Source organism: Pristis pectinata, chromosome 29, assembly GCF_009764475.1.
Source record: "Pristis pectinata isolate sPriPec2 chromosome 29, sPriPec2.1.pri, whole genome shotgun sequence".
NCBI lineage: Eukaryota > Metazoa > Chordata > Chondrichthyes > Rhinopristiformes > Pristidae > Pristis > Pristis pectinata.
The window spans coordinates 9,901,974-9,915,462 of record NC_067433.1 but is presented as its reverse complement, the minus strand read 5'-3'; the positions used below and the strand labels follow the sequence as shown (position 1 = coordinate 9,915,462).

Genomic DNA, 13,489 nt, shown 5'->3' with positions numbered 1-13,489 from the left:
TGCTGCAAAACAACAAATTTCACGACATATGTCAGCAATAATAAACTTTCAAAATCACGCAAAATGCCCCAGAAATGCTCATTATCGCCTTTCACTCCGGAGAGGAGAATAAAAAAATTCAACTGAATTTCTAGCCAGCTCTGTTAATTCATCTCACCCTATTAGCATGAGAGGATGCTCATGGAACATAATTACCCACATAGACCTTCTGGGTCAAGTGGTGCTACTATGCTGTGAATTCCATGTAATTTATTTTAGCAAAACAGTGTCTCCAACTTAGATGTTCATGCTGCATATTATAATATGTAAAATATGCATGGTTGAAACAATTGAGCAACGAATTACCAGGAATATTCCTTGGATCATGCTACAGCATGTCCTATATCACAGAACTGCACAAATGGCCAATTCACCATGTTAGTTACTTGATAGGTCTTCAATTAAAAGCAACAGTTAAATTCAAGTTGATGTGCCTCCCAGATTATACTCACCTCCTGCTCCTGCTGGAATATGACGACTCTACCCCCCTTGTCCCCAGTTGCCAGTAGTTCTCCGGAGTGGTTGAATTCTACTGTAGAAATAACATCAGCTACAAAAAGAAAGACATAACATCAGGACAGTTAACCCACATACTTGAATTTCAACAAAATACAGAGAATGCTTATGTATAAAACACCCAGCCTATGCTCGAAGAGGAGTTTTGAGCCAAGTAACCAGATAAGGAATACATTACTAGATGAGTCTCCATACACCACTTCCTACGCCAATGAAGACACTATGAAGGATCACTGCATGCACACACACTCAATCTCCGTATCCCAATCTCATAGTACAAAATCACTCACTGGACACGAGACGGTTACAGTTTAAAGGTGTCCACATACCTGCCTTGAATTCTTCACACATCTCAGTACTACTTCATTCGTCCAATTCAGACAGTTGCCCCGCAGGTACTAATGCTACATATCGACTTTGCAGAAGCACAAATGCATCACACTGTATTGAAGCACTGATCTACAGAGTTACACTAAAGTAACTGGTGCTTCCATTCAACAACTTAAATGACACACTCAAATAATTCTGTACTTGTTCACATACAGATGCATTCATACAGGTCCAAAAGCCAGTTTTAAATTTTACTCCTGGCGCATATTTAATGCCAAGGGCTGTAAATGATCCGAGCATTCACAGGTGAAAAACGTCAGCCAGGGTTCTGCTCCTGCCCACCATCAAATGACTCAAAACTATGTCTTCATGGTGAGATGTCACCTTCAGGTTCAGATTCCGCTGTGTCCAAAGCTAAGGAACACAAATGACAGTAAAACAGCTGGAGGAATTCAGGAAAACATTCTTCAGCCATAAACTGGTGATAGTGTGCAACTTGCAACCATGGGTTAAAAGTTGAAGTGAATGCCCCAGGAAAAGTTTGCTATGCAAATCGATCAATGGAATAAAAGGTGCACTGATTGAGTTAGATGAAGCCAAGTGGGAGGGGGCTCATGCAGACCAACACTGACGTAGAACAGTTGGGCCAAACTGCCCATTTATGTGCTACCCTTTCTAAATCTATAATACAGGTCCTCTCCATTCTTAACACAAACAGTTCACAAGTTGGAAATGTGGCCACCTGGCAATGTATTTAAATAAAAACATAGGACAACCAAAGGTATCTTGTCATTAAACCAGGGCTTTTAACACAACTATTCAGATATTGCCACAAACTGAGTTCCCACACACAGAAGCCTCGCAGTAGCCAACAACTCTATCCCACAGGTCTCCTAAACACTTGTTCATATGTCCAGGCCGTACACACTTGTTCATATGTCCAGACCGTACACAAGTTTTTTTCCCAGTGCGACAACGGCTAACATGAGGGGACATAATTTTAAGGAGGAAGGTATAAGGAGGATGTCAGGGCTAAGTTTTTTAAACAAAGAGTGGTGGGTGTGTGGAACGCGCTGCATGCAGAGGTTGTGGGAGCAAATACATTAGGGACATTTAAGAGACTCTTAGAAGGACACATGAATGATAGAAAATAGGGGGCTATGTGGGAGGGAAGGGTTAGATAGATCTTAGAACAGGATAAAATGTCGGCAAAACATTATGGGCCGAAGGGCCTGTACTGTGCTGTAGTGTTCTAAGTTGGGTACTGTGGAGGACCTGTACATTGAAAATAATCAACTCAAACTGGAAAATTTCCATTGCTGATGCTTTTGAGGATGACTTTTTGTGTTGTTGGAATCTTAAGAATCATACATGTACAATGACAGTAATTTTCAGCATTACAGATTCCAACTTTATCAAAATCAACAGTGGATCACTTTTAGGTAGGGCAGGGGAGATGGTGGGAGAGTTAGAAGGCAGGTTACACGTCACTGAAACACAACTTGCACCTGGATTTTTCTCTGCCAGAAGCATTTGCGTTTTAAGTGGTGCCATTGACACAATGCAAACTGCAATCTCTAGAGCGCTCACTTCCAGCTTGGCTCAGTGGTAGTATTCAGTGCCAGGACATGCGATCATGCATCATTCCAGGGACTTGCGCATGTAATCTAGATAACCCAAGGCCCTGTCTATTTTCTCTCCTTTAGGAATAAACAAGATTTCAGGGAACTATTTCAGGAGCTGCAAAGTTCTCCGCCGATTCTGGCTGATACTTGTTCCTCAACCATCACCTGAACAAGTTTAGGTCATAAACCTTGTTGGTTATGGCATATGGGTGTGCAGAGACACCCATCCCCATTCTACAGAAGCATACTACATCTCAAAAGGACTCCATTAACTGAGAAACACTTTGAAGGTGGAGGTATTGAGAGGCACTATGTAAACAAGTTCTCTTTCCTCCTTTCACAGCATTACCAGTTTAAATTCAATAGACACCAGCTGAGAGACACTTTGGTAGCAAATGCAATCCGCACCAGTCCTCAAAAATACACCGAGCCACTTCACCATTCTCTTATGATGATATGAAGTACAAAATCATACGGTAACAGGATCCTAGGCAAATGTTCCCATCTCATCAGTATAACTAGTTAGAAAGCTCAACCAGTAGCATTCTAAAAGTTTAGCAATTTAGTCTTGGGTCATTTTATTCCGTGAAATTCATGGCTCACAACACACAGTAGCATTAAGGCTGTCAGGCACCACATTATATCTTCTATAAAGCAAGATTTAACCTCACTAATGTTCTGATGAATCAACTATAACCAATTGCTATAACTAAGCTTCAAAATACATTTTTGTCTTGCATTTCTGCTTGTTCTACATACTATGTCTTCACCACATTGAAGTCAAGACTCATTCAGAACAAATTTGTGCAGCTTTCAAATCACTTGGTTTTTCCTTCATTCCAAAATCTAAAAAGGTTTTTAAAATGCAAGCATCATGCCATGGTCCACCATCAAGCATCTGCCATCAGATTTCTGAACAGTCCATGAACCCAACCTCGTTATTCCTTTTTTTGCACTATTTAGTTTTATAATTTATAGTAATTTTATGTCTTTGCACTCTACTGCTGCCACGAAACAAGAAATTTCACGTCATATATCAGTGATAATAATTCCGATTCTGATGGTCATTCCTACTCATCTGTCCTGCAATTAACCTTGGTTACAGCTTCAGCCAAGTTTCTAAATGTAATAAAAAGTGCTTCCTCACAATGCAAGTCAGGACCTGAGACTATTACAATTCAATGTAGACACATGCAAAGGACACATTTCAAAAGACAGCCAAAATTAAACAGATAAAACACACGTAGGTGGCAGTGTGCTGTGTTGAGGTTGCAGAGATTGGCAAGGACATGACAGAATATAACATGGGAAAAATGAGATCATCCAATTCCGTAGGAAAAATAGAAAGGGAAATATTTATTAAATGGTCAGAGATTGAAAATGTTGGTGTTCAGAGAGACCTAGGTGTCCTTGTACACAAATCACCAACAGTTAACATGCAGGTACTACAAGCAATTAATAAGGCAATGAGCATATTGACCTTTACGGCAAGATCATTTCAGAATGAGAAGCCACATCTTGCTCCAATTATAGAAGACCCCTGGTGAGAGTACTAATATTGTGTACAGGTCTGCTTTCCCTACCCAAGGATTTACTTGTGATAGAAGGAGCACAGCAAAGACTCACCAGATTAATTCCAGAGAAGGCAGGTTTGTCATACGAGGAGAGATTAAACAGACTGGGCCTAAACCTTTGAGCTTAGATCAGAGGAGATCTTATTAAAATATAAACTTCTTAAAGGGCTTGACATGGTTGATGTTTTCTTTGGCTAAGTTATCAAACACCAGGGGTTAGAGGCTCAAATCAAAGGGTTCAAGTGAGAAGAAATTTCTTCATCCAGAGGGTAGCGAATCTTTGGAATTCTATATTCATAAGGAATGTGGAGGCTCAGCTGTTGAGTTTGATATATTTTGGGATATTAAGAAAATCAAGAGATATGGGGTTAGCACAGGATAGAGGCACTAAAAGATCAGTTGTGATTTTATTGAATAAATGGAGCAGCATGAAGGGCCAAATGGCCTGTGCCTACTTTTATTTCTTATTCTTTTAAATTGAGCATGCAGCATTGTTTAAAAAAAACACACCATTTATATATTTTTGTCTATTAATGCTCTTAATTGCTATTATCGGATCAGAGTAAATAGGTTCCATCAAATGACAAATGTTACCTCAACACTATTATAAAAATTTAGACCAAACTACAAACTACACTTTAAAACAACAATATGAATACGACTAAAATTCGACTTTCTCATCACCTGTTTTCATTTCTCAAAACAAAGTTAATCCTGCATGCTTCCAAACTTCCATCAATATCTACGGCATTGAAAAATACACACAACATAAAATTGAATGAGATCATTTGGGGGACTAGTTCAGAAACTAGTTTCCAATGAAGGTTTTTAGAAATTGAAAAACACTACTTATTGCACAAAACAGCTCCCTTTTGATACAATCTATCATATCCCTCAATGCATCCTCTTCTCAGAGAGTGTTGAGCATAACTTGCTTCAAGTTGTGTTCTATAGGTCCTGAGTGACTGATGAGGTGAATGTGGGACCAGCATACTCCACCCACCTGTCCCAATTGTGGGAGAAACCTTCCACTGACTATCCTGGGTTTCTGTATGCTCCCAAAGAGACCTGAGATTTCCAATGCCTTGCCAAAGACAACCTCCACTCTGAATGGTCATGCCCAAAGATTCTCACTAGTCAGTGGAGATGTTGCAATTTTTCCAAGGAGACTTTGAGAACATCTGGGTTACACCAAATTCTGTCACAGTAAGAGTAAGGAATCAGATGTCAGGCATGTGAATGTGGTTGCCTACCTATCAAAACCAAATGATGGAATTAGGGCCACAAATAGTGGCCTGAGAAAGGATGTTGATATTGGTTCATTTATCCCGGCAGTGACTTAAAGGATTTTGCAGGGATCGTACTGGTGGTACCTTTGAGGCTTTTGCCAACAGTAGTCCCATCTCAGAAGCACACTGCCGGGCAGAGATCACTATTGCCTCACAGACCACGAACTCTGCGCCAGGTCCGTGATTTTGATCTCAAACACTCTTTTTCACAGATAGTCAAAGTATGGCACAACATGGTGGGCCGAAGGGCCTGTTTTGTACTGTATGGTTCTATGCTAGCACCCTGAAGGAGATGGCGAATTTCATCACTGATGTCAGGAGTAGTCTACATTTTCCAGGGTACTGACCTGAATCTTTATTTTTGGAGGGCAGTGTGGTGCACTGGTGGCACATTGTTAGAAGAAGACCTATATTTCACCGAGGTCTATTCTCTGGTACACTTCAATGAACTGGTCAGTGACTTGGAACCCTGCTTCTGAACACTTGCATATGTAAGTACTGTCATGAAACTGCAGAATGCAAATGAAGGTCAGCTCTGGAGAAGGGGCAAGGCAGCATTCCTGCAGGAAACTTGAATGGAAAGTGCAGCACTGCAGCAAGAAAAATAAAGGAAGGTGTGGGATGGTGACACAGCCTTGCCTGGCACCAGTCTTCACTGAGATTGGAATCCATTGCAGATTCGTTGGTTAAAATCTGGATTACATGCAATGATGTGACCGAAGTACGGTGGAGACAAATTTCTGTTGGCAGCCAAATTTGAGAACAATGTGCCCTCATTGCAATAATGCACTCAATGCCTGATGAATTAATTCATAATATCATTCAGTAATATTTCCTGTCAAGCCCAGCTTTAGGACAAAGGGCTTCAATTGGATCAACTCAAAATCTCTTTCCATACAAGGAATTAACTTCCTTAATTTTTCGCCAAAATATTAAATTCCTGACCACTGGAACATTTCTCTTCCTGCTGTTCCATGACAAAGACAAAAATATCTTTCACTAGATGACTAAATCTGTAAATGCTCCTCTAGATAAAGTCTAGTAGCCCTATGCAGTGATAATACCTTAGATTTCTTTTCCATTCTTTTATGAGTGTTATCTACAATAGCTCAGGATTTCCTCCACAAAAAAACCAACTCCTTGGTCAACACTATAATCAGACTTCCCATATAATACTAATCTTCTGACTGCATTCACCATCAAGTAGCTATCTCTGACCATACACAACTGATAATGATCCACTGCTATTCCCATTTAGCTGCAAAACTTATCTTTTTCCAACACCTTTGTCAAATCATCAATCCAATGATGGCTTGAAACATCCATTTACACAGAGTATGAAAAGGAAATTTAGACCACTCATTTTCCAATCTATAAATAACCTGAAGAAAACACAGACTACATGCCTACCAAGCAAAAGAGAATCCAGGTGAGCAGGAAGATTATGTCCCATACACAAAAGCCATAAACAATTCTTCGAGATCAGACAGTATAGTTTTGTTGAGGAAAAAATATCTCATGATCCTGTGTAGCAAATAGTTGGTCAGAAGTTGTTCAATTTACTTAATATCTGCAAATATCACACCTCCAACTGACCTTAATTCTGCTGGATTAAGGAAAGCTTTCCAGTTGCACATGGACACCAACGAGCTGGCCAATGTTGGACGTCACATCCTCACCAGTCAAACAGCCAGCCAACATTCATCATAACTTGCAAAGAACAAGTGTCACAATCAAACTAGTGCAGCTCACTGATCAAACAGAAACCCAGGAATCAATCTTCTCTCAAGAGAACTGTGAAGGGACAGGAAGTGGTGGGAAAATCCAATGAGTGAAACTACAAAGGAGACAATTTAATTTGTTTTTTTTGTGAAATATATTTATTTTTGTATTACGCCTGCTCTGAATGATTTCTGTTCAACCAAAAGCATGGGTAAGAAGTCAAGAGGAACTATTAACCAGCACAATGTGAGCAAAGTGCACTTCACAAACCTGTCAAGAACACATATTATTGAGGTGAGATAACACAAGGCTCATTCCCCACTCATACTCAAATATGTATACATCCCGTACAAATGTCAACAGAATGGGAAATTTGTTGATCTCAAGTATATAATCACAAGGCAATTTTCCAGGTAAAATGCAGTACTCAAAGTACCTGGACCACAACCCAGACTTTAAGCCAAGATCTGCAAGCATCACATATTTATCTTGCAGCTCAGGACACTGACCATAGGAAATAAGATCCAGAAGGGGGAAATTATAAACTGCTCTAAAAAAAGAAAACCCTTCCATTTCCTTTGTCATTTAACTTGAGAATATAATTAATGACACACGCTACTCTCAACCAACAAATCTCCTCAACGGTCTTCGTCAGATTCCGCTGGTTGTTCTAAACTTAACTTTGAATAGATTCAGATGTGAATATTTGCATTGTATTCTATTCAGTCAAATCTTCCAGTTTCTAGAAATGTCAAAAGCCTCTGAAAGCAAAACATGCATAGAATACCAGATGGCAACCTCTAGCAGTTCTGTGAATATTATAAGCCAAGTTTCCTCTAACTGCAGGGAATGAATACTATGTTTATTCTGCTGGTCATGCAGAACCAGCCTGGCATTTGATGCCGATCTTCAGGCCATGAACTACCATGCAAGTGTTAATCTAATTTTTAAGCAACAACTGATTGCTTCTGCCTGGTCTCTGTTATCATTCAATCCTGAAAAAAATCATGCTGGAAGACCAGGCTGCTTTGCCTGTTTGGCTCAGTGATCTAATGCAGTTTGTTCTTGTCAGTTTTTTTCTGCACAAAGATAAGTGACAATAGAAGACCTCAAGTAGTACAGAAGATTGGGGAAAAACTCAAAGGAGACACCAAGTAAACTAAACTAGTGACTTATTTTACAACCTAGATAAATTTAGAGGTAGATACAGATACAAATAGCTTGCAGAACAGAGTTCCAAATGTTTACCACCCTCAGTGCAGAAATATTAAATGCACCCCTGAAAAGTCCTTTTTATTTTGAAAGACTAACCCATTTGTTCCAGCAGCCCCAACCAGCAGATCAAGTTTTGTACTATTAGTTTGTTGTACTGTCTTGAAAACATTGACCATATCACTCTTAATCTATCCTAGTTTGTGTAATCAATAACTGTCCTTTGTTTCCTCTGTTGAGATGGCCCCATCTGCTGCAATGTCAATGAAGACTGACAAAGACAGCTGGTTATTTATAGCTGTTTAACTTGAGGCACTCCAGGACACGTCACTGCATTTACACAGAAGCTCTTCACAATTGCCATATCACATTTCAAATTTGCATCCACAATACAGTTCACAGCTCAATATTACAACCAAGCTTTGTTTTATCCTTCCTGTGTTAATTAGAATTCAGCAATCAAGTATGTTTATAGCTTTATTCCACAAATCTCCATCACCGTAACAATCTGTAATCAACGACCAATGTCACAATCAGACTTGATTTTTTTGGTCATTCCAGAAAAATATGCATTCCCAATCAGCTGACTGCCAAACCTGCAATTGTAGTTCTCGACCACAGACAGTACTTAAGCTCAATTAGGTTCACAAAGAGTTGAAAACCTCATTACTGTGCAATACTTAGTTTGAGAAGCTTATCACGCAGCCTGATAGCACAGCAGATTGATGGTTACCACACAGCAGCCACTTTTCAAATATAATTTTACCATATTGCAGAGACTGGTGATCCAATACAAAACATTTTACAAGCTCTATTCATGCCTACTCCCCAATAAGATCAGTGTATTTGGAGAACTGCTCATTCATCAGTGACATTCAACAAGCTACTCTAATAAACCACCAATTAATAAGCATCCATGCTGCTCTCGGAAATCAGAAAGCACCTAAATCTGCTAAAGAGTACGACTACTAAATGAAAAAGCAGATTAAAAGCGTTTCTAAGCTACTTTTTAAAAAAAAACAAAACTGGGAGGTATTATTCATTCCATGATTGTTATCCCTTTCCCATCACACCCACACACATTTCTGTTCCTTTTTAATGTGCAACTAATCTTGGAATCCTTGCAAAAACAATTTTACCCCCAATTTAAAATCTGACCCAAGTCTTGAAATAGCAATTTGAAGTAATGGTACTCAAATGTTGGTATCCCCAGCTGGTGATAAATGTTGTGTGCACAAGATATCTCAGTGAAATGCAAATACAACAGACAGCATCACTTGCCATAGATTGTCAATCATGTCCCATTGGCTCCTGAACATGACAATCTCAGCCTGTGTACATAGAATTCTCTTAAAATACTTACTGTAAATGCACAAAGGAAATTACCTAAAATAGAATCTCTTTATTTCGTGCAGTGAGCAGTGCTAAAACCAAGTCAGATTTTTATTTTAAATTTAGGTAATTTAAATGTTGTAATGTCTAATAGAAATGTTATCTAATAAACACTAGCAATGGAGGCAGGCAGAACCCAAATCTTTCCTAGAACAGACACCGTAACAAATAACCACCAACTGTGGCCCCCAGATCCCCCATATTACTACCAAGTCTAACCCTTGACCCCAACCCAAATTATCAAGCTCACCAACCCTCCTTCCCCAATATCTAAGCCTATCCACCACCCTGACTAGTGACCTTAAACTACATAAGTTCCTGACAACCAATCCTTGGGCCAGTAAACTGACCGAAGTGTCCACAAAGGTGCCAACCAATTTTTAGGCATCCAAGGAAAGAAATCCACCACAAATACCCAAATAAGTGCTGAAAACCTCATCAGACAGCATCTATGGAAAGTGAAACAATCAGCATTTCAGATCAAAAATTCTTCGTCACCCAGAATTCCCGTCTCTGGTCAGTGATCTTCAAAGTGGAAAATGTGAGTAAAGCAACCAGGAACCTGGTTTGGTTCTAATACCCCATTCAGGGTGTTGGCACTTTGTTTAACCCAAGTCCATACACACAAGGCCAACGGACGAGCAACATGAGAAACCAAAGCCTGCATGTGATGGGGAAAAGGGAGTTCAATGAGGAAAAAAAATATAAAATTGTTCAGAATGTCACTTCTACATTTATTACTTTGTGTTACTTTCAAATCACTGACCACTATGATAAGTTATTTTAATACACCATTTGGAATTTTATTTAACATTGAATGTCAAAACCCTTCGAACCCTGTTGACTTTACAGAGAAGGCACAACTTTTAGTTCAATGAATCGTGAAGCACAACAATGTCACCATCTTCAATTGGTTTGTGTGCGTGTGCGTGCGTGCGCGTATATATATACACACACACACACGCATGTGTATTTTTTTTACATAGAAAAGAGAGAAAAACTAAATGACAATGAAGCAAATATGCTTCTGTGCTTTATGATGTGATTATCCATTTCATATCACTCCCACCAGCAAGAATTCATCTTGTAGCTAAAAAGTAGTCACCAAACAAATCAGTGTTGAGAACCGAGAATTGGAATGCTATGTTTTATGACTTTAGTGTACACAATACTCTGTGTTCAAACCCACACAGCAATTGGTAGCACTTGTTGTTAGTACAATTGGTAGTACAAGCTGTGGTTGAAGATATTAACATGTTAAATCTTGAGTAGAGTGGACAGGATATTTCTTTTCAACCTTTTTGGAATTACACCTGAAATATCATGAAATGGGAAATACGAAGAATGTTTCTCTCACCCCTCCAATTTAAATTGCAATACTTGGAATGCTGAAGTTAAAACATCTCTGTGCAGTCCAGTGAAAATAACATGCACATCAACATTCACCTAAATATTAACTAAATAGTGTGTTTGTAAAGAACATAGAACAACATCTCTTTACTTTTGACTGGCCCTGAGCTAAAACTCAATGTAGCAGCTTGCCCCCTTCACAAACAGTCCACTGACAACAAGTCACACCAATGATCAGGGCAAGATTGTTCATTCAGCTAACTAGCCAAAACATGTTCAGCAGCAGCCTGCTTGAAACAGAAGACATGCACAATAGATGTTACATCGTCAAAAAAAACCCACAACTTACCAAAAGCAAACATCCCATACCTTGGTTATAGGGTGAAGTGGACATCAGTGCATTTAGGCCAGAGAGAGATGATTTAACTGAGTAGGAAAAATGACAGGGGAAGCATTTCATCTTCCGCAGTATACTGATACGCTGCTGGATTCTCATTTGTTAACACCACACCCCAAAACAAGGAAGGAGGCCGCCTTTCAATCTTTTTATACTGTTTCAATTAACAACAGTAGTTGTAGTCTCTCGTCCTGCAATGGCAATTCATGTGGCATAATTGCAAAACAGCCCCTTACTCCCTCTTTTCATCTCCTGCCTAGCTTGCTTTTTTAAAAAAACAGCAATCCTTTCGCTGGAGGAATCTTTCCAAGGGGGGGGGGAAGGAAAACAGCTACCAGTGCTGTCAAAAATTTTCTGTAAAATGCGGAATTCAGCTGCCTGCCTCTGCAACACCAGTATTCAAATCGGAAGCTGTTTAATATCTGACATTTAGCTCCTTCTCTGGATACAGCAACAATGCAAAATTACATAGACAATGGTTTCCTGCAAAAAGAAAGTCGATGGTTTTCTCCACCCCTTGAAGTGCCAACCTTTATGGCATTGAACACTGGAAGAGCATAATCCTGCTGTGCTTACCAAGGTGAACATGACGTCAGCTCTATTCTCAGATCTCAGCCATTCCCTGCATTTCTTTAATGCCCTTGCTGAAATAAAGTTCAACATAATTGACAGAACATATCATAATCAAGCTAAATAGAATGCTATACTTCTGTAATATACCCTAATTATTAAAATTTAAGTTTTACTTTTTTTAAAATCTTTGTACCAAAGTGATGAAAACATTCAAGGCTTAAGGGGTCAGACTATCAAAATTAATGTAACATTCAAATAAGCTTCAAAATGGTTAACTAATTCTTTACCGAAAGGCTGCATCAGGTTTAATCCATTTCTAAAGTTTGGGAACTTATGGCTCAAGGGATTCTCAGTCCTTTTCAAAACCATTTGCAGTCCTTGCAAGTAATTCTATTTGCTTCCAATTACTTTAAGCAACCAGAATCTGCTATATGATGTGTATTTGATTTTCCTATGTAAACAGAGGCTGGTTACAGTGTCAGCAAGCTACAGCAATACAAGAATACAATTACATACTGCACAGGCAGTGATTTTGCTTCCTGACATCCAGACCAGAACCATCTTTTACCATTTGGGAATAAGAGTAAATTTACATGCAAGAAAAGCAAAGAAAAACTCCTGTTTTTATAGCAACTTTCACCTCAAGCTGCTGTACAGCCACTGAAACACTTTGGAAATGTTCTCAATGTTATAATAAAGGAACACTGGCGACCAATGAATGCATAGCAAACTTCTGTGATCACCAATGGAATCATGACCATTTGATGTGTTTCAATGGTATTGAATTAATGACTGTCTGAATTATGAAACAGAAGATAACAGAAATATTTAGGCTGAATCTGTGGAGAGAGAAACGACTGCCATTTCAATCAATGACCTTTCATCAGAACAGTAGTAGTAGAGATGCAACCTTTTCCAGTGACGCTAAAGGTCAATTCAAAACGTTAACTGTTTCTTGTTCCACAGACATTCCCTGGCATTCTGAGTATTTCCAGAAATTTGTGCTTTTACAAGAGACATTGCACCAAAACTAACCAGAGATGAGTTCCACCGAGCCCAGTCAGAAAGGGCTCTCAAATTCCTCATTTTCTATTCACCAGAATAATCCAGGTGATGAACTGAACACAAAGGAATTACAAAGATAAATTCAATCTCATCTACCATCTAAGTGTAAGACTTGAAAAACTAAATCTGGGACACGTGAAACAAGTATCAACAACACAAGCTAATGCTATTAATTGGTCCTTTAATGCAGCAATGAGAGAGTTATATTGTCAGTGCTATTTTTGAATAAAATATTACACTACAGTCCCATCTGCTCTCTCAGGTGGACATAAAAGATCTGTCAAAATTAACCATACTTTATCACCTGTTATGGTGCCACTGAAAGTGAACTCAGTTGCAGAACACAAGTGATGTCAAACTCCAATAATTTTAGCCAGCCAGCGGAAGTGATGGCAATTGCCCTTC

General features: G+C 39.1%; 1 protein-coding gene across 2 annotated transcripts in view; it reads right to left on the bottom strand.

The window, feature by feature from the left end:
* LOC127584395 (serine/threonine-protein phosphatase 2A 55 kDa regulatory subunit B alpha isoform) overlaps positions 1-13,489 on the bottom strand; it is a 57,563-nt gene that overhangs the window by 17,693 nt on the left and 26,381 nt on the right. Inside the window, exons 1-2 of one of the 2 annotated variants that reach the window (XM_052041180.1) lie at positions 11,419-11,975; positions 492-589 (exon numbers count right to left, since the gene is read on the bottom strand). In XM_052041180.1, coding sequence (XP_051897140.1) covers positions 492-589; positions 11,419-11,545 — 225 coding nt within the window. In that variant the 5' untranslated portion in view covers positions 11,546-11,975. Of the gene's footprint in view, positions 1-491; positions 590-11,418; positions 11,976-13,489 lie in introns of those variants that run through there. The other variant, XM_052041181.1, reaches the window with a different exon arrangement.